This window comes from Phyllobates terribilis, unplaced genomic scaffold (genome assembly GCF_046119375.1).
Source record: "Phyllobates terribilis strain yellow unplaced genomic scaffold, ASM4611937v1 Scaffold_3__8_contigs__length_932513732, whole genome shotgun sequence".
In the NCBI taxonomy this organism is placed as follows: Eukaryota; Metazoa; Chordata; class Amphibia; order Anura; family Dendrobatidae; genus Phyllobates; species Phyllobates terribilis.
The window spans coordinates 43659612-43684765 of record NW_027362763.1 but is presented as its reverse complement, the minus strand read 5'-3'; the positions used below and the strand labels follow the sequence as shown (position 1 = coordinate 43684765).

Here is a 25154-nt window from a genome sequence, read left to right as displayed (position 1 = left end):
CAGTACAGGGATAATACACAGAGTGATGTCACAGTACAGGGATAATACACACAGTGATGTCACAGTACAGAGATAATACCCACAGTGATGTCACAGTACAGAGATAATACACACAGTGATGTCACAGTACAGAGATAATACACACAGTGATGTCACAGTTCAGGGATAATACACACAGTGATGTCACAGTACAGGGATAATACACAAAGTGATGTCACAGTACTGAGATAATACACACAGTGATGTCACAGTACAGGGATAATCCACACAGCGATGTCACAGTACAGAGATAATACACACAGCGATGTCACAGTACAGGGATAATAAACAGTGATGTCACAGTACAGGGATAATACACACAGTGATGTCACAGTACAGGGATAATACACACAGTGATATCACAGTACAGAGATAATACACACAGTAATGTCACAGTTCAGGGATAATACACACAGTGATGTCTCAGTACAGGGATAATACACACAGTGATGTCACAGTACAGAGATAATACACACAGTGATGTCACAATAAAGAGATAATATACACAGTGTTGTCACAGTACAGGGATAATATACACAGTGATGTCACAGTACAGGGATAATACACACAGTGATGTCACAGTACAGGGATAATACACACACTGATGTCACGGTACAGGGATAATACACACAGTGATGTCACGGTACAGAGATAATACAAACAGTGATGTCACAGTACAGGGATAATACACACAGTGATGTCACAGTACATGGATAATATACACAGTGATGTCACAGTACAGGGATAATACACATAGTGATGTCACAGTACAGAGATAATACACACAGTGATGTCACAGTACAGGGATAATACACAAAATGATGTCACAGTACAGGGATAATACACAGAGTGATGTCACAGTACAGGGACAATACACACAGTGATGTCACAGTACAGGGATATTACACACAGTGATGTCACAGTACAGAGATAATACCCACAGTGATGTCACAGTACAGAGATAATACACACAGTGATGTCACAGTACAGAGATAATACACACAGTGATGTCACAGTACAGGGATAATACACACAGTGATGTCACAGTACAGAGATAATACACACAGTGATGTCACAGTACAGGGATAATACACACAGCGATGTCACAGTACAGGTATAATACACACAGCGATGTCACAGTTCAGAGATAATACACACAGCGATGTCACAGTACAAAGATAATACACACAGTGATGTCACAATACAGGGATAATATACACAGTGTTGTCACAGTACAGGGATAATATACACAGTGATGTCACAGTACAGGGATAATACACACAGTGATATCACAATACAGGGATAATATACACAGTGTTGTCACAGTACAGGGATAATATACACAGTGGTGTCACAGTACAGGAATAATACACACAGTGATGTCCCAGTACAGTGATAATACACACAGTGATGTCACAGTACAGGGATAATACACACAGTGATGTCACAGTACAGAGATAATACACACAGTGATATCACAGTACAGAGATAATACACACAGTGATGTAACAGTACAGAGATAATACACACAGTGATGTCACAGTACAGGGATAATTAATACACACAGTGATGTCACAGTACAGGGATAATACACACAGTGATGTCGCAATACAGGGATAATATACACAGTGTTGTCACAGTACAGGGATAATATACACAGTGATGTTACAGTACAGGGATAATACACACAGTGATGTCACAGTACAGGGATAATAAACAGTGATGTCACAGTACAGGGATAATACACACAGTGATGTCACAGTACAGGGATAATACACACAGTGATATCACAGTACAGAGATAATACACACAGTGATGTCACAGTACAGAGATAATGCACACAGTGATGTTACAGTACAGAGATAATACGCACAGTGATGTCACAGTACAGGGATAATACGCACAGTGATGTCACCGTACAGGCATAATACACACAGTGATGTCACAGTACAGAGATAATACACACAGTGATGTTACAGTACAGGGATAATACACACAGTGATGTCACAGTACAGGGATAATAAACACAGTGATGTCACAGTACAGGGATAATACACACAGTGATGTCACAGTACAGAGATAATACACAGTGATAACAGTACAGAGATAATACACACAGTCATGTTACAGTACAGGGATAATACACACAGTGAAGTCACAGTACAGGGATAATACACAGAGTGATGTCACAGTACAGGGATACTTAATACACACAGTGATGTCACAGTACAAGGATAACACACACAGTGATGTCACAATACCGGGATAATACACAGTGATGTCACAGTACAGGGATAATACACACAGTGATGTCACAGTACAGGGGTAATACACACAGTGATGTCACAGTACAGGGATAATACAAACAGTGATGTCACAGTACAGGGATAATACACACAGTGGTGTCACAATACAGGGATAATACACAGTGATGTCACAGTACAGGGATAATACACACAGTGATATCACAGTACAGGGATAATACACACAGTGATGTCACGGTACAGAGATAATACAAACAGTGATGTCACAGTACAGGGATAATACACACAGTGATGTCACAGTACATGGATAATATAGACAGTGATGTCACAGTACAGGGATAATACACATAGTGATGTCACAGTACAGAGATAATACACACAGTGATGTCACAGTACAGGGATAATACACAAAGTGATGTCACAGTACAGTAATAATACACAGAGTGATGTCACAGTACAGGGATAATACACACAGTAATGTCACAGTACAGGGATAATATACACAGTGATGTCACAGTACAGGGATAATACACACAGTGATGTCACAGTACAGGGATAATACACACAGTGATGTCACAGTATAGGGATAATACACAGTGATGTCACAGTACAGAGATAATACAAACAGTGATGTCACAGTACAGGGATAATACACACAGTGATGTCACAGTACAGGGATAATACACACAGTGATGTCATAGTACAGGGATAATACACACAGTGATGTCACACTACAGGGATAATAAACACAGTGATGTCACAGTACAGGGATAATACACACAGTGATGTCACACTACAGGGATAATAAACACAGTGATGTCACAGTACAGAGATAATACACACAATGATGTCACAGTACAGGGATAATACACACAGTGATGTCACAGTACAGAGATAATACACACAGTGATGTCACAGTACAGAGATAATACACACAGTGATGTCACAGTACAGGGATAATACACACAGTGATGTCACAGTTCAGGGATAATACACACAGTGATGTCACAGTACAGGGATAATACACAAAGTGATGTCACAGTACTGAGATAATACACACAGTGATGTCACAGTACAGGCATAATCCACACAGCGATGTCACAGTACAGAGATAATACACACAGCGATGTCACAGTACAGGGATAATAAACAGTGATGTCACAGTACAGGGATAATACACACAGTGATGTCACAGTACAGGGATAATACACACAGTGATATCACAGTACAGAGATAATACACACAGTGATGTCACAGTACAGAGATAATACACACAGTGATGTTACAGTACAGAGATAATACGCACAGTAATGTCACAGTACAGGGATAATACGCACAGTGATGTCACCATACAGGGATAATACAAACAGTGATGTCACAGTACAGAGATAATAATCACAGTGATGTCACAGTTCAGGGATAATACACACATTGATGTCTCAGTACAGGGATAATACACACAGTGATGTCACAGTACAGAGATAATACACACAGTGATGTCACAATAAAGAGATAATATACACAGTGTTGTCACAGTACAGGGATAATATACACAGTGATGTCACAGTACAGGGATAATACACACAGTGATGTCACAGTACAGGGATAATACACACAGTGATGTCACGGTACAGGGAAAATACACACAGTGATGTCACGGTACAGAGATAATACAAACAGTGATGTCACAGTACAGGGATAATACACACAGTGATGTCACAGTACATGGATAATATACACAGTGATGTCACAGTACAGGGATAATACACATAGTGATGTCACAGTACAGAGATAATACACACAGTGATGTCACAGTACAGGGATAATACACAAAATGATGTCACAGTACAGGGATAATACACAGAGTGATGTCACAGTACAGGGATAATACACACAGTGATGTCACAGTACAGAGATAATACCCACAGTGATGTCACAGTACAGAGATAATACACACAGTGATGTCACAGTACAGAGATAATACACACAGTGATGTCACAGTTCAGGGATAATACACACAGTGATGTCACAGTACAGGGATAATACACAAAGTGATGTCACAGTACTGAGATAATACACACAGTGATGTCACAGTACAGGGATAATCCACACAGCGATGTCACAGTACAGAGATAATACACACAGCGATGTCACAGTACAGGGATAATAAACAGTGATGTCACAGTACAGGGATAATACACACAGTGATGTCACAGTACAGGGATAATACACACAGTGATATCACAGTACAGAGATAATACACACAGTGATGTCACAGTTCAGGGATAATACACACAGTGATGTCTCAGTACAGGGATAATACACACAGTGATGTCACAGTACAGAGATAATACACACAGTGATGTCACAATAAAGAGATAATATACACAGTGTTGTCACAGTACAGGGATAATATACACAGTGATGTCACAGTACAGGGATAATACACACAGTGATGTCACAGTACAGGGATAATACACACACTGATGTCACGGTACAGGGATAATACACACAGTGATGTCACGGTACAGAGATAATACAAACAGTGATGTCACAGTACAGGGATAATACACACAGTGATGTCACAGTACATGGATAATATACACAGTGATGTCACAGTACAGGGATAATACACATAGTGATGTCACAGTACAGAGATAATACACACAGTGATGTCACAGTACAGGGATAATACACAAAATGATGTCACAGTACAGGGATAATACACAGAGTGATGTCACAGTACAGGGATAATACACACAGTGATGTCACAGTACAGGGATATTACACACAGTGATGTCACAGTACAGAGATAATACCCACAGTGATGTCACAGTACAGAGATAATACACACAGTGATGTCACAGTACAGAGATAATACACACAGTGATGTCACAGTACAGGGATAATACACACAGCGATGTCACAGTACAGGGATAATACACACAGTGATGTCACAGTACAGAGATAATACACACAGTGATGTCACAGTACAGGGATAATACACACAGCGATGTCACAGTACAGGTATAATACACACAGCGATGTCACAGTTCAGAGATAATACACACAGCGATGTCACAGTACAAAGATAATACACACAGTGATGTCACAATACAGGGATAATATACACAGTGTTGTCACAGTACAGGGATAATATACACAGTGATGTCACAGTACAGGGATAATACACACAGTGATATCACAATACAGGGATAATATACACAGTGTTGTCACAGTACAGGGATAATATACACAGTGGTGTCACAGTACAGGAATAATACACACAGTGATGTCCCAGTACAGTGATAATACACACAGTGATGTCACAGTACAGGGATAATACACACAGTGATGTCACAGTACAGAGATAATACACACAGTGATATCACAGTACAGAGATAATACACACAGTGATGTAACAGTACAGAGATAATACACACAGTGATGTCACAGTACAGGGATAATTAATACACACATTGATGTCACAGTACAGGGATAATACACACAGTGATGTCGCAATACAGGGATAATATACACAGTGTTGTCACAGTACAGGGATAATATACACAGTGATGTTACAGTACAGGGATAATACACACAGTGATGTCACAGTACAGGGATAATAAACAGTAATGTCACAGTACAGGGATAATACACACAGTGATGTCACAGTACAGGGATAATACACACAGTGATATCACAGTACAGAGATAATACACACAGTGATGTCACAGTACAGAGATAATGCACACAGTGATGTTACAGTACAGAGATAATACGCACAGTGATGTCACAGTACAGGGATAATACGCACAGTGATGTCACCGTACAGGCATAATACACACAGTGATGTCACAGTACAGAGATAATACACACAGTGATGTTACAGTACAGGGATAATACACACAGTGATGTCACAGTACAGGGATAATAAACACAGTGATGTCACAGTACAGGGATAATACACACAGTGATGTCACAGTACAGAGATAATACACAGTGATAACAGTACAGAGATAATACACACAGTCATGTTACAGTACAGGGATAATACACACAGTGAAGTCACAGTACAGGGATAATACACAGAGTGATGTCACAGTACAGGGATACTTAATACACACAGTGATGTCACAGTACAGGGATAATACACACAGTGATGTCACAATACAGGGATAATATACACAGTGTTGTCACAGTACATGGATAATATACACAGTGATGTGACAGTACAGGGATAATATACACAGTGATGTCACAGTACAGGGATAATACACACAGTGATGTCACAGTACAGGGATAATACACACAGTGATGTCACAGTACAGGGATAATACACAAAGAGATGTCACAGTACAGAGATAATAATCACAGTGATGTCACAGTTCAGGGATAATACACACAGTGATGTCACAGTACAGGGATAATACAAACAGTGATGTCACAGTACAGAGATAATACACGCAGTGATGTCACAATAAAGAGATAATATACACAGTGTTGTCACAGTAGAGGGATAATATACACAGTGATGTCACAGTACAGGGATAATACACACAGTGATGTCACAGTACAGGGATAATACACACAGTGATGTCACAGTACATGGATAATATACACAGTGATGTCACAGTACAGGGATAATACACATAGTGATGTCACAGTACAGAGATAATACACACAGTGATGTCACAGTACAGGGATAATACACAAAGTGATGTCACAGTACAGGGATAATACACAGAGTGATGTCACAGTACAGGGATAATACACACAGTGATGTCACAGTACAGGGATATTACACACAGTGATGTCACAGTACAGAGATAATACCCACAGTGATGTCACAGTACAGAGATAATACACACAGTGATGTCACCGTACAGGGATAATACACACAGTGATGTCACAGTACAGAGATAATACACACAGTGATGTCACAGTACAGGGATAATACACACAGCGATGTCACAGTACAGGGATAATACACACAGCGATGTCACAGTTCAGAGATAATACACACAGCGATGTCACAGTACAGAGATAATACACACAGTGATGTCACAATACAGGGATAATATACACAGTGTTGTCACAGTACAGGGATAATATACACAGTGATGTCACAGTACAGGGATAGTACACACAGTGATGTCACAATACAGGGATAATATACACAGTGTTGTCACAGTACAGGGATAATATACACAGTGGTGTCACAGTACAGGGATAATACACACAGTGATGTCACAGTACAGGGATAATACACACAGTGATATCACAGTACAGAGATAATACACACAGTGATCTAACAGTACAGAGATAATACACACAGTGATGTCACAGTACAGGGATAATTAATACACACAGTGATGTCACAGTACAGGGATAATACACACAGTGATGTCGCAATACAGGGATAATATACACAATGTTGTCACAGTACAGGGATAATACACAGTGATGTCACAGTTCAGGGATAATACACACAGTGATGTCACAGTACAGAGATAATACACACAGTGATGTCACAATACAGAGATAATACACAGTGATGTCACAGTACAGAGATAATACACACAGTGATGTCACAGTACAGGGATAATACACACAGTGATGTTACAGTACAGGGATAATACTCACAGTGATGTCACAGTACAGGGAAAATACACACAGTGATGTTACAGTACAGGGATAATACACACAGCGATGTCACAGTACAGAGATAATACACACAGTGATGTTACAGTACAGGGATAATACACACAGTGATGTCACAGTACAGGGATAATACACACAGTGATGTTACAGTACAGGGATAATACACACAGTGATGTCACAGTACAGGGATAATACACAGTGATGTCACAGTACAGGGATAATACACATAGTGATGTCACAGTACAGAGATAATACACACAGTGATGTTACAGTACAGGGATAATACACACAGTGATGTCACAGTACATGGATAATACACACAGTGATGTTACAGTACAGGGATAATACACACAGTGATGTCACAGTACAGGGATAATACATAGTGATGTCACAGTACAGGGATAATACACACAGCGATGTCACAGTACAGGGATAATACACACAGTGATGTCACAGTACAGAGATAATACACACAGTGAAGTCACAGTACAGACATAATACACACAGTGATGTCACAGTACAGGGATAATACACACAGTGATGTCACAGTACAGGGATAATGCACACAGTGATGTCACAGTACAGGGATAATACACAGTGATGTCACAGTACAGGGATAATACACACAGTGATGTCACAGTACAGGGATAATACACACAGTGATGTCACAGTACAGAGATAATACACACAGTGATGTCACAGTACAGGGATAATACACACAGTGATGTTACAGTACAGGGATAATACTCACAGTGATGTCACAGTACAGGGAAAATGCACACAGTGATGTTACAGTACAGGGATAATACACACAGCGATGTCACAGTACAGAGATAATACACACAGTGATGTTACAGTACAGGGATAATACACACAGTGATGTCACAGTACAGGGATAATACACACAGTGATGTTACAGTCCAGGGATAATACACACAGTGATGTCACAGTACAGGGATAATACACAGTGATGTCACAGTACAGGGATAATACACACAGTGATGTCACAGTACAGGGATAATACACACAGTGATGTCACAGTACAGGGATAATACACACAGTGATGTCACAGTACAGAGATAATACACACAGTGATGTCACAATACAGAGATAATATACACAGTGATGTCACAGTACAGGGATAATACACACAGTGATGTCACAGTACAGAGATAATACACACAGTGATGTCACAGTATAGGGATAATACACACAGTGATGTTACAGTACAGGGATAATACACACAGAGATGTCACAGTACAAGGATAACACACACAGTGATGTCACAATACCGGGATAATACACAGTGATGTCACAGTACAGGGATAATACACACAGTGATGTCACAGTACAGGGGTAATACACACAGTGATGTCACAGTACAGGGATAATACAAACAGTGATGTCACAGTACAGGGATAATACACACAGTGGTGTCACAATACAGGGATAATACACAGTGATGTCACAGTACAGGGATAATACACACAGTGATGTCACAGTACAGGGATAATACACACAGTGATGTCACGGTACAGAGATAATACAAACAGTGATGTCACAGTACAGGGATAATACACACAGTGATGTCACAGTACATGGATAATATACACAGTGATGTCACAGTACAGGGATAATACACATAGTGATGTCACAGTACAGAGATAATACACACAGTGATGTCACAGTACAGGGATAATACACAAAGTGATGTCACAGTACAGGAATAATACACAGAGTGATGTCACAGTACAGGGATAATACACACAGTGATGTCACAGTACAGGGATAATATACACAGTGATGTCACAGTACAAGGATAATACACACAGTGATGTCACAGTACAGGGATAATACACACAGTGATGTCACAGTATAGGGATAATACACAGTGATGTCACAGTACAGGGATAATAAACACAGTGATGTCACAGTACAGGGATAATACACACAGTGATGTCACACTACAGGGATAATAAACACAGTGATGTCACAGTACAGAGATAATACACACAATGATGTCACAGTACAGGGATAATACACACAGTGATGTCACAGTACAGAGATAATACACACAGTGATGTCACAGTACAGAGATAATACACACAGTGATGTCACAGTACAGGGATAATACACACAGTGATGTCACAGTTCAGGGATAATACACACAGTGATGTCACAGTACAGGGATAATACACAAAGTGATGTCACAGTACTGAGATAATACACACAGTGATGTCACAGTACAGGGATAATCCACACAGCAATGTCACAGTACAGAGATAATACACACAGCGATGTCACAGTACAGGGATAATAAACAGTAATGTCACAGTACAGCGATAATACACACAGTGATGTCACAGTACAGGGATAATACACACAGTAATATCACAGTACAGAGATAATACACACAGTGATGTCACAGTACAGAGATAATACACACAGTGATGTCACAGTACAGGGATAATACGCACAGTGATGTCACCGTACAGGGATAATACACACCGTGATGTCACAGTACAGAGATAATACACACAGTGATGTTACAGTACAGGGATAATACACACAGTGATGTCACAGTACAGGGATAATAAACACAGTGATGTCACAGTACAGGGATAATACACACAGTGATGTCACAGTACAGAGATAATACACAGTAATATAACAGTACAGAGATAATACACACAGTGATGTCACAGTACAGAGATAATACACAGAGTGATGTCACAGTACAGGGATACTTAATACACACAGTGATGTCACAGTACAGGGATAATACACACAGTGATGTCACAGTACAGGGATAATACACAGAGTGATGTCACAGTACAGGGATACTTAATACACACAGTGATGTCACAGTACAGGGATAATACACACAGTGATGTCACAATACAGGGATAATATACACAGTGTTGTCACAGTACATGGATAATATACACAGTGATGTGACAGTACAGGGATAATATACACAGTGATGTCACAGTACAGGGATAATACACACAGTGATGTCACAGTACAGGGATAATACACACAGTGATGTCACAGTACAGGGATAATACACACAGAGATGTCACAGTACAGAGATAATAATCACAGTGATGTCACAGTTCAGGGATAATACACACAGTGATGTCACAGTACAGGGATAATACAAACAGTGATGTCACAGTACAGAGATAATACACGCAGTGATGTCACAATAAAGAGATAATATACACAGTGTTGTCACAGTACAGGGATAATATACACAGTGATGTCACAGTACAGGGATAATACACACAGTGATGTCACAGTACAGGGATAATACACACAGTGATGTCACGGTACAGAGATAATACAAACAGTGATGTCACAGTACAGGGATAATACACACAGTGATGTCACAGTACAGGGATAATATACACAGTGATGTCACAGTACAGGGATAATACACATAGTGATGTCACAGTACAGAGATAATACACAGAGTGATGTCACAGTACAGGGATAATACACACAGTGATGTCACAGTACAGGGATATTACACACAGTGATGTCACAGTACAGAGATAATACCCACAGTGATGTCACAGTACAGAGATAATACACACAGTGATGTCACCGTACAGGGATAATACACACAGTGATGTCACAGTACAGAGATAATACACACAGTGATGTCACAGTACAGGGATAATAAACAGTGATGTCACAGTACAGGGATAATACACACAGTGATGTCACAGTACAGGGATAATACACACAGTGATATCACAGTACAGAGATAATACACACAGTGATGTCACAGTACAGAGATAATGCACACAGTGATGTTACAGTACAGAGATAATATGCACAGTGATGTCACAGTACAGGGATAATACGCACAGTGATGTCACCGTACAGGCATAATACACACAGTGATGTCACAGTACAGAGATAATACACACAGTGATGTTACAGTACAGGGATAATACACACAGTGATGTCACAGTACAGGGATAATAAACACAGTGATGTCACAGTACAGGGATAATACACACAGTGATGTCACAGTACAGAGATAATACACAGTGATAACAGTACAGAGATAATACACACAGTCATGTTACAGTACAGGGATAATACACACAGTGAAGTCACAGTACAGGGATAATACACAGAGTGATGTCACAGTACAGGGATACTTAATACACACAGTGATGTCACAGTACAGGGATAATACACACAGTGATGTCACAATACAGGGATAATATACACAGTGTTGTCACAGTACATGGATAATATACACAGTGATGTGACAGTACAGGGATAATATACACAGTGATGTCACAGTACAGGGATAATACACACAGTGATGTCACAGTACAGGGATAATACACACAGTGATGTCACAGTACAGGGATAATACACAAAGAGATGTCACAGTACAGAGATAATAATCACAGTGATGTCACAGTTCAGGGATAATACACACAGTGATGTCACAGTACAGGGATAATACAAACAGTGATGTCACAGTACAGAGATAATACACGCAGTGATGTCACAATAAAGAGATAATATACACAGTGTTGTCACAGTAGAGGGATAATATACACAGTGATGTCACAGTACAGGGATAATACACACAGTGATGTCACAGTACAGGGATAATACACACAGTGATGTCACAGTACATGGATAATATACACAGTGATGTCACAGTACAGGGATAATACACATAGTGATGTCACAGTACAGAGATAATACACACAGTGATGTCACAGTACAGGGATAATACACAAAGTGATGTCACAGTACAGGGATAATACACAGAGTGATGTCACAGTACAGGGATAATACACACAGTGATGTCACAGTACAGGGATATTACACACAGTGATGTCACAGTACAGAGATAATACCCACAGTGATGTCACAGTACAGAGATAATACACACAGTGATGTCACCGTACAGGGATAATACACACAGTGATGTCACAGTACAGAGATAATACACACAGTGATGTCACAGTACAGGGATAATACACACAGCGATGTCACAGTACAGGGATAATACACACAGCGATGTCACAGTTCAGAGATAATACACACAGCGATGTCACAGTACAGAGATAATACACACAGTGATGTCACAATACAGGGATAATATACACAGTGTTGTCACAGTACAGGGATAATATACACAGTGATGTCACAGTACAGGGATAGTACACACAGTGATGTCACAATACAGGGATAATATACACAGTGTTGTCACAGTACAGGGATAATATACACAGTGGTGTCACAGTACAGGGATAATACACACAGTGATGTCACAGTACAGGGATAATACACACAGTGATATCACAGTACAGAGATAATACACACAGTGATCTAACAGTACAGAGATAATACACACAGTGATGTCACAGTACAGGGATAATTAATACACACAGTGATGTCACAGTACAGGGATAATACACACAGTGATGTCGCAATACAGGGATAATATACACAATGTTGTCACAGTACAGGGATAATATACACAGTGATGTCACAGTACAGGGATAATATACACAGTGATGTCACAGTACAGGGATAATACACACAGTGATGTCACAGTACAGGGATAATACACACAGTGATGTCACAGTACATGGATAATACTCACAGTGATGTCACAGTACAGAGATAATAATCATAGTGATGTCACAGTTCAGGGATAATACACACAGTGATGTCACAGTACAGAGATAATACACACAGTGATGTCACAATACAGAGATAATACACAGTGATGTCACAGTACAGAGATAATACACACAGTGATGTCACAGTACAGGGATAATACACACAGTGATGTTACAGTACAGGGATAATACTCACAGTGATGTCACAGTACAGGGAAAATACACACAGTGATGTTACAGTACAGGGATAATACACACAGCGATGTCACAGTACAGAGATAATACACACAGTGATGTTACAGTACAGGGATAATACACACAGTGATGTCACAGTACAGGGATAATACACACAGTGATGTTACAGTACAGGGATAATACACATAGTGATGTCACAGTACAGGGATAATACACAGTGATGTCACAGTACAGGGATAATACACATAGTGATGTCACAGTACAGAGATAATACACACAGTGATGTTACAGTACAGGGATAATACACACAGTGATGTCACAGTACAGGGATAATACACACAGTGATGTTACAGTACAGGGATAATACACACAGTGATGTCACAGTACAGGGATAATACATAGTGATGTCACAGTACAGGGATAATACACACAGCGATGTCACAGTACAGGGATAATACACACAGTGATGTCACAGTACAGAGATAATACACACAGTGAAGTCACAGTACAGACATAATACACACAGTGATGTCACAGTACAGGGATAATACACACAGTGATGTCACAGTACAGGGATAATGCACACAGTGATGTCACAGTACAGGGATAATACACAGTGATGTCACAGTACAGGGATAATACACACAGTGATGTCACAGTACAGGGATAATACACACAGTGATGTCACAGTACAGAGATAATACACACAGTGATGTCACAGTACAGGGATAATTGATCCATGCCGAGTTTACTAGTCTGTTTTTTGTTTTGTTTTTTTTCCCTGCACTTTATGGTCTCCTGTTGTCTTTTAAGCTAGTGATTGATTGTTAATGAGTTAAATCTGTGCAGATCTAAGCAGATACGTCCCTATATATTGAGACTTAGTTAAGGGGCAGCATTTATGCATATAGCATTTATGCATAATTTAGCAAAGTGCCCTGGCAGTTAGAAAATGGCAGTTGGACAGGGCAGGAGACAGGTAAGACATGCAAGACAAACCAACAAACTTGCTTACAGGTCATCTTTTTGGCAAACAGTATTCACCATTTGTATCTGTGCCATTTATTTTCTGGTTGCTACAATCATCCACATTCACCGTTCTCCCACAAATGCGGCACACTTCATCCATATTAATCCCTCACTCCTCTCTTCTCCTATGTACAGTTGTCATGCTCTCTTCACAATGTTATACCACGCAGATCCATTCATTCCCACCATACAACGCAGGAAACGCTCTCACAAATCACTCAATCATCTGCTCACTCTCTGTATCTTCCTTCTATTAGTCGCAGGTGATATTTCTCCCAACCCAGGACCCTCCAGTAATAATAACACTAACTCTTTCCCTGTTACATTCAGAAACCCTGCTAATCTCATTAATATTCCCTGCATATCTTCTGTCTCATTCAACTGTGCCCTTTGGAATGCACGCTCAGCTTGTAATAAACTCTCTTACATCCATGACTTTTTCCTCTCTAATTCCCTCAACCTTCTGGCTCTCACTGAAACCTGGATCCAGCAGTCGGACACCACTGCCGCTGCAGCTCTCTCCTATGGTGGCCTACATTTCTCTCATACCCCGCGACCTGACAACAGATCAGGTGGAGGTGTTGGTCTGCTTCTTTCAACAAAATGTACTTTTCAGGTTATCCCCCCTGTACCCTCCCTTATCTTCCCGTCCTTTGAGGCCCACACAGTCAGACTCTACCGGCCCTTCTCCCTGCGAGTGGCGGTTGTCTATCGCCCCCCAGGTCCCCTCCGTCAATTCCTGGATCACTTTGCTGCCTGGCTTACAAATTTTCTATCCTGCGACATCCCCACGATAATCATGGGAGACTTTAACATCCCAATTGGCGATCCTCTTTCCCCATCTGCCACGCATCTTTTATCATTAACCTCCTCCTTCGGCCTTTCACAGCTTGCTAATTCTCCTACACATGAGGACGGGAACACATTGGACCTGATCTTCTCCCGGCTTTGCTCAGTACATGACTTTACTAACTCTCCCCTTCCACTCTCTGACCATAATCTTCTTTCATTCTCTGTCAAGAACTGTGACTCTACTCAAGACACTCCCACCGTCCACACTTATAGAAATTTACGCGCCATTAACACCCAGAAATTTATAAAAAGGTTGCAATCATCATTGGCCCCAATCTCCTCCCTCTCATGTCCCGAATCTGCATTGAAGCATTATAACAAAATAATGCTATGCGCCCTGGATGAAGCCGCACCTCCTACACAAAGAACAATTCGGCATAGACGGCGACAACCCTGGCACACGCCTGAAACACGTCTTCTCCAGAGGTACTCCAGGTGCGCTGAACGGCTGTGGAGAAAATCAAATCTGCCCGAAGATTTCCTCCACTATAAATTTATGCTGAAAACATATAACTCTGCCCTTCACCTCTCCAAACAAACCTACTTTAACAACCTCATCATCTCACTTTCCAATAATCCTAAACGACTCTTTGACACGTTTCATTCTCTCCTCAATCAAACAGCACAGGCCCCGACCACCGACCTCAGCGCTGACGATCTGGCTAACTATTTCAAAGAAAAAATTGACCATATCCGACAGGAAATTTTCTCCCAATCCCCAAATGTTATGCATGCTCCCCCCCGCCACATTGTATCTTGCTCATTTTCTGACTTCGAACCAGTCACGGAAGATGAAGTGATCAGGCTCCTTGCATCTTCTCGCCCTACCACCTGCACCAGCGACCCTATTCCCTCACATCTCCTTCAGTCCCTTGCTCCAGCTGTCACCTCTCACCTAACTAAAATTTTCAACCTTTCCCTCTCATCTGGTATCTTTCCCTCTTCTTTTAAACACGCCAGCATACAACCATTACTTAAAAAACCATCCCTCGACCAGAACTGCACGGCCAACTACAGACCTGTTTCCAATCTTCCCTTTATCTCTAAACTCCTGGAACGCCTGGTCCACTCCCGTCTAATCCGCTATCTCTCAGACAACTCTCTTCTTGACCCTTTACAATCTGGTTTCCGCTCTTTACATTCTACTGAAACTGCCCTCACTAAAGTCTCTAATGATCTACTAACAGCTAAATCTAATGGTCACTACTCCCTGCTGATTCTCCTGGATCTCTCTGCAGCATTTGACACTGTGGATCACCAGCTCCTCCTCACTATGCTCCGCACTATTGGCCTCAAGGACACGGTTCTCTCCTGGTTCTCCTCTTATCTCTCTGACCGCTCCTTCTCTGTGTCTTTTGCCGGCTCCTCCTCCTCTCTCCTTCCTCTTACTGTCGGGGTTCCTCAAGGATCAGTCCTAGGCCCCCTTCTTTTCTCCTTATACACCGCTCCTATTGGACAAACAATCAGTAGATTCGGTTTTCAGTACCATCTCTATGCTGATGACACCCAATTATACACCTCTGCTCCAGACATCACCCCAGCATTACTACAAAAGACCAGTGATTGTCTTTCTGCTGTGTCTAACATTATGTCCTCCCTCTACCTAAAACTGAATCTGTCAAAAACTGAACTCCTCGTCTTTCCTCCCTCCATTAATCTACCTGTGCCCGATATTGCCATCTCCGTTTGTGGCTCAACCATTACTCCCCAGCTACAAGCCCGCTGTCTTGGGGTCATTTTTGATTCAGATCTTTCTTTCACTCCTCACATCAAATCACTCGCTCGTTCATGTCATCTACACCTCAAAAACATCTCAAGAATCAGGACTTTTCTCACCTTTGACTCGGCAAAAACTCTTACTGTCGCTCTTATTCATTCTCGTCTTGACTATTGCAACGCTCTACTAATCGGTCTCCCTCTTACTAAACTCTCCCCTCTCCAATCCGTCCTGAACGCAGCAGCCAGGATCATATTCCTCGCCAACCGCTACTCAGATGCCTCTTCCCTGTGCCAGTCATTGCATTGGTTGCCCATCCAATATAGAGTTCGTTTTAAACTTATCACGCTTACCCACAAAGCGCTCCATGCTTCAGTACCCCCCTACATCTCCTCCCTTGTCTCAGTCTACCACCCTACACGTGCCCTCCGTTCTGCAAATGACTTGAAACTAAAATCCTCCATAATCCGAACTTCCCACTCCCGTCTCCAAGATTTCTCGCGTGCTGCGCCAATTCTCTGGAATGCACTACCCAGGACAGTTCGATTAATTACCAATACCCACAGTTTCAAGCGAACCCTAAAAACACATTTCTTTAGACTGGCGTATCACCTAAACACACTCTGTCCATCCCAGCTTTCCCCCATATTAAAATCTTTTTCAACTTCGGGTTCAAACCAACCATGCACATAAAAGCCTCTGTCAGGACTGCACACATACTGGCTGGCGACCAGTCCATGTATTATTATTTATCCTATTCAGTATATCAAGGCTGCATTATACAATATATGTACTTTTTACCTTTTGTGTCTCCCCCACTTCCTCATAGACTGTAAGCTCGCGAGCAGGGCCCTCACTCCGTTCGATATGAGATATGCTTATTCTGTATTGTCTGTATAAGTCCCCCCTAAAATTTGTAAAGTGCTGCGGAATATGTTGGCGCTATAAAAATAAACTATTATTATTATTATTATTATAATACACACAGTGATGTTACAGTACAGGGATAATACTCACAGTGATGTCACAGTACAGGGAAAATGCACACAGTGATGTTACAGTACAGGGATAATACACACAGCGATGTCACAGTACAGAGATAATACACACAGTGATGTTACAGTACAGGGATAATACACACAGTGATGTCACAGTACAGGGATAATACACACAGTGATGTTACAGTCCAGGGATAATACACACAGTGATGTCACAGTACAGGGATAATACACAGTGATGTCACAGTACAGGGATAATACACACAGTGATGTCACAGTACAGGGATAATACACACAGTGATGTCACAGTACAGGGAAAATACACACAGTGATGTCACAGTACAGAGATAATACACACAGTGATGTCACAATACAGAGATAATATACACAGTGATGTCACAGTACAGGGATAATACACACAGTGATGTCACAGTACAGAGATAATACACACAGTGATGTCACAGTATAGGGATAATACACACAGTGATGTTACAGTACAGGGATAATACACACAGTGATGTCACAGTACAAGGATAACACACACAGTGATGTCACAATACCGGGATAATACACAGTGATGTCACAGTACAGGGATAATACACACAGTGATGTCACAGTACAGGGGTAATACACACAGTGATGTCACAGTACAGGGATAATACAAACAGTGATGTCACAGTACAGGGATAATACACACAGTGGTGTCACAATACAGGGATAATACACAGTGATGTCACAGTACAGGGATAATACACACAGTGATGTCACAGTACAGGGATAATACACACAGTGATGTCACGGTACAGAGATAATACAAACAGTGATGTCACAGTACAGGGATAATACACACAGTGATGTCACAGTACATGGATAATATACACAGTGATGTCACAGTACAGGGATAATACACATAGTGATGTCACAGTACAGAGATAATACACACAGTGATGTCACAGTACAGGGATAATACACAAAGTGATGTCACAGTACAGGAATAATACACAGAGTGATGTCACAGTACAGGGATAATACACACAGTGATGTCACAGTACAGGGATAATATACACAGTGATGTCACAGTACAAGGATAATACACACAGTGATGTCACAGTACAGGGATAATACACACAGTGATGTCACAGTATAGGGATAATACACAGTGATGTCACAGTACAGGGATAATAAACACAGTGATGTCACAGTACAGGGATAATACACACAGTGATGTCACACTACAGGGATAATAAACACAGTGATGTCACAGTACAGAGATAATACACACAATGATGTCACAGTACAGGGATAATACACACAGTGATGTCACAGTACAGAGATAATACACACAGTGATGTCACAGTACAGAGATAATACACACAGTGATGTCACAGTACAGGGATAATACACACAGTGATGTCACAGTTCAGGGATAATACACACAGTGATGTCACAGTACAGGGATAATACACAAAGTGATGTCACAGTACTGAGATAATACACACAGTGATGTCACAGTACAGGGATAATCCACACAGCAATGTCACAGTACAGAGATAATACACACAGCGATGTCACAGTACAGGGATAATAAACAGTGATGTCACAGTACAGCGATAATACACACAGTGATGTCACAGTACAGGGATAATACACACAGTAATATCACAGTACAGAGATAATACACACAGTGATGTCACAGTACAGAGATAATACACACAGTGATGTCACAGTACAGGGATAATACGCACAGTGATGTCACCGTACAGGGATAATACACACCGTGATGTCACAGTACAGAGGTAATACACACAGTGATGTTACAGTACAGGGATAATACACACAGTGATGTCACAGTACAGGGATAATAAACACAGTGATGTCACAGTACAGGGATAATACACACAGTGATGTCACAGTACAGAGATAATACACAGTGATATAACAGTACAGAGATAATACACACAGTGATGTCACAGTACAGAGATAATACACAGAGTGATGTCACAGTACAGGGATACTTAATACACACAGTGATGTCACAGTACAGGGATAATACACACAGTGATGTCACAGTACAGGGATAATACACAGAGTGATGTCACAGTACAGGGATACTTAATACACACAGTGATGTCACAGTACAGGGATAATACACACAGTGATGTCACAATACAGGGATAATATACACAGTGTTGTCACAGTACATGGATAATATACACAGTGATGTGACAGTACAGGGATAATATACACAGTGATGTCACAGTACAGGGATAATACACACAGTGATGTCACAGTACAGGGATAATACACACAGTGATGTCACAGTACAGGGATAATACACACAGAGATGTCACAGTACAGAGATAATAATCACAGTGATGTCACAGTTCAGGGATAATACACACAGTGATGTCACAGTACAGGGATAATACAAACAGTGATGTCACAGTACAGAGATAATACACGCAGTGATGTCACAATAAAGAGATAATATACACAGTGTTGTCACAGTACAGGGATAATATACACAGTGATGTCACAGTACAGGGATAATACACACAGTGATGTCACAGTACAGGGATAATACACACAGTGATGTCACGGTACAGAGATAATACAAACAGTGATGTCACAGTACAGGGATAATACACACAGTGATGTCACAGTACAGGGATAATATACACAGTGATGTCACAGTACAGGGATAATACACATAGTGATGTCACAGTACAGAGATAATACACAGAGTGATGTCACAGTACAGGGATAATACACACAGTGATGTCACAGTACAGGGATATTACACACAGTGATGTCACAGTACAGAGATAATACCCACAGTGATGTCACAGTACAGAGATAATACACACAGTGATGTCACCGTACAGGGATAATACACACAGTGATGTCACAGTACAGAGATAATACACACAGTGATGTCACAGTACAGGGATAATACACACAGCGATGTCACAGTACAGGGATAATACACACAGCGATGTCACAGTTCAGAGATAATACACACAGCGATGTCACAGTACAGAGATAATACACACAGTGATGTCACAATACAGGGATAATATACACAGTGTTGTCACAGTACAGGGATAATATACACAGTGATGTCACAGTACAGGGATAGTACACACAGTGATGTCACAATACAGGGATAATATACACAGTGTTGTCACAGTACAGGGATAATATACACAGTGGTGTCACAGTACAGGGATAATACACACAGTGATGTCACAGTACAGGGATAATACACACAGTGATATCACAGTACAGAGATAATACACACAGTGATGTAACAGTACAGAGATAATACACACAGTGATGTCACAGTACAGGGATAATTAATACACACAGTGATGTCACAGTACAGGGATAATACACACAGTGATGTCGCAATACAGGGATAATATACACAGTGATGTCACAGTACAGAGATAATAATCACAGTGATGTCACAGTTCAGGGATAATACACACAGTGATGTCACAGTACAGGGATAATACACACAGTGATGTCACAGTACAGAGATAATACACACAGTGATGTCACAATACAGAGATAATATACACAGTGTTGTCACAGTACAGGGATAATATACACAGTGATGTCACAGTACAGGGATAATACACACAGTGATGTCACAGTACAGGGATAATACACACAGTGATGTCACAGTACAGAGATAATACACACAGTGATGTCACAGTACAGGGATAATACACACAGTGATGTTACAGTACAGGGATAATACTCACAGTGATGTCACAGTACAGGGATAATACACACAGCGATGTCACAGTACAGAGATAATACACACAGTGATGTTACAGTACAGGGATAATACACACAGTGATGTTACAGTACAGGGATAATACACACAGTGATGTTACAGTACAGGGATAATACACACAGTGATGTCACAGTACAGGGATAATACACACAGTGATGTCACAGTACAGGGATAATACACACTGTGATGTGACAGTACAGGGATAATACACAGTGATGTCACAGTACAGGGATAATACACACAATGATGTCACAGCACAGGGATGATACACACAATGATGTCACAGCACAGGGATAATACACACAGCGATGTCACAGCACAGGGATAATACACACAGTGATGTCACAGTACAGGGATAATACACAGTGATGTCACAGTACAGGGATAATACACACAATGATGTCACAGCACAGGGATAATACACACAGTGATGTCACAGTACAGGGATAATACACACAGTGATGTCACAGTACAGGGATAATACACACAGTGATGTCACAGTGCAGGGATAATACACACAGTGATGTCACAGTGCAGGGATAATACACACAGTGATGTCACAGTACAGGGATAATACACACAGTGATGTCACAGTACAGGGATAATACACACAGTGATGTCACAGTACAGGGATAATACACACAGTGATGTCACAGTACAGGGATAATATATTCCTCAAGTGTTGTAATGGTGTTATAAGTTCTTGTTCTCAGGCCGTCAGTACACGGGTGAATAAGCTTCTAACGTCTCTCAACACTTTAGTAACTGCTTTATTACAGAGGACATTGAGGGTCCCCGATTTTCATCCGTCCAGTCATTTTTTTAGAGAGATTTTTTGAAAAATGTTTAATTATTGTATTTTTCCCTCGACCATCAAGAAAAGAATAAGCAGTGAATTATGTTTTTGTTTTTGTAGGCACTGGACGCATCTGGATGGATGACGTTGCCTGTAAAGGAACCGAAGAGTCCCTCCTACAGTGCATTTTCTCCACCTGGGGCAAAACCAACTGCGGCCACGCGGAAGATGCCGGTGTGACCTGTATCAAACAGTGAGCAACGAGGTGGAAGACACTGGAACCTTGATCATGGAGACGTCAGATCCAATCGTGGAGAGTCACCGCATCTTATGTTGTGTCTTTTGGCCCGAGCATCGCGGAGAGACCTTTACAGACGACCGTTGGATGAGACTTTGCTTCTTCACTGTCTTCAGGCTCATAAGGAGGAAAACAAAGACGTTCAACGCTTCCAATCCCATTTATTGTTTATGAAGCCGCCAAGGAAATATTCAGAGAGGGCACATTGCTATTATCTGGGGAAACCATGTCCAGGCCAATGGTGCCCAGTGTGGTGGAGCCTCTCCACGTTTAGTGTTATGGCACCTACTGGGTTATATCGGTACGGATGAAGGCTGAGGTTCGAGGTGCTGACGCTAAGCTACAAAAAGCGCCATTTACATGTAAAATACAACATATAAGACGTTTATCGCCCCCTCTATCAAGAACCTAGCAAGCAATACTGAGCACTATGCATAAAAAAAACTGAACCAAAAAAATACTGAGCAGATAGTTACTCTACTTGTTTTATCTGAGGAACGTTTCTTTTTTTTTGCGCTTTTCTCTTTTTTTGACTTTCATGTATTGAAAACTAATGGAAAACCAAAGACCATAGAAGGACTATATTATCTCAAGCGGGGAAGGGAGTAGGGCGCAGTGGTGGGCAGCCGTATGGTCGTATGGCCGTATGGTCGTGGTACAGCTTCTTTTGTCTTTTACTTCCGTCGCTCGTGCAGAGGGAAGATGTTTCCGAGCCAAATCGAGACTATATACTGAGGAATATGCAGCGATAATGTGATTATATGGAATAAAGTAAAGAACATTTTTTATGAACCCCTTGTCCTGTCATTATTTAGATCGAACTGCTGTATCTACGGTAATCCTTCTGTTTCATCAAAATGGTAAAATGGCAAAATATCGTATAGCTTTTCTTCCAGGTGATCCAGTTGTACAGTATCCTTCTTACGTCAGCCATTCCTGGTGGTCGAGTGGTTCTTTTGCACCCCTGTTGATCCACATATTTAGTGCCCATAGACAGAAATGCTCTTCTTTATGGACTTACATTGATTTAGTTTAGTATACATCCCTGGTGGTCCAGTAATCCCATCATTATTATTCCTGGTGTCCTGGTGGCAATACCTTGTGATTCATTTGCTCAGTATTACATTTTAGTAAGCCAGCGTTCATTCTTGATAGTTCTTAACCCAGTGGCCATTTTTTTTTTTCATATTAGTCCTGGTGGTCTAGTGGTTATTGGATTTGCCTCTATTACATCCTGATCTACAAGTCAGGAAGTAAAGTGATTATATGAGTTTATTCTATCACACATAGTCAGTTAGTGTATTTACATACAGACATTGGATGAAAAACTATCATTATTATTTAATGGCCTTCAGCTCGATCTCGAGCCATGGCGACTTGATGGATGAACGCTCTTTAGGAAGATCGATCTTGTACAAGCCTAGATAGGTCCACCAAGGTCTTCTCCACCATTATCTTAATTGTATCCAGCCATCGGGTTGCTGGTCTTCCACTTCGCTTTGTTCCTTCAATTCCTCAGACCATGATGTCCTTCTCCAGTGATCGCCCTCTTCATATGATGTGTCCAACATAGGCAAGTCGTAGCTTGGTCATCCTTGCTCCGAGTGACATGTCTGGCTTGATTTGTTCCAAAATTGATTTGTTTACTGGGAAAGATATGACTATTTTGTGCTCCGACTCCGAAGATGCCCATTGCCTAGTACAAGATGTCCTGCCTACAAAATAAATATAGCTTCTGATTACTCGAAAGATGACAACCACTTTAACAAAGCAGGGGGAGGAGTATTTTTAGCCCATAGGATCAGTTATATACTAACTAATAAATTAAGCT

At 40.9% G+C, this 25154-nt stretch overlaps 1 protein-coding gene across 2 annotated transcripts in view; it reads left to right on the top strand.

Moving 5' to 3' along the window:
* Positions 1–24092, top strand: part of SCARA5 (scavenger receptor class A member 5) — an 813283-nt gene extending 789191 nt beyond the window's left edge. The window contains exon 9 of one of the 2 annotated variants that reach the window (XM_073673833.1): positions 23146–24092. In XM_073673833.1, the coding sequence (XP_073529934.1) occupies positions 23146–23282 (137 nt within the window). In that variant the 3' untranslated portion in view covers positions 23283–24092. The remainder of the gene's footprint in view (positions 1–23145) is intronic. The other variant, XM_073673832.1, reaches the window with a different exon arrangement.
* Positions 24093–25154: the final 1062 nt, after the last annotated feature.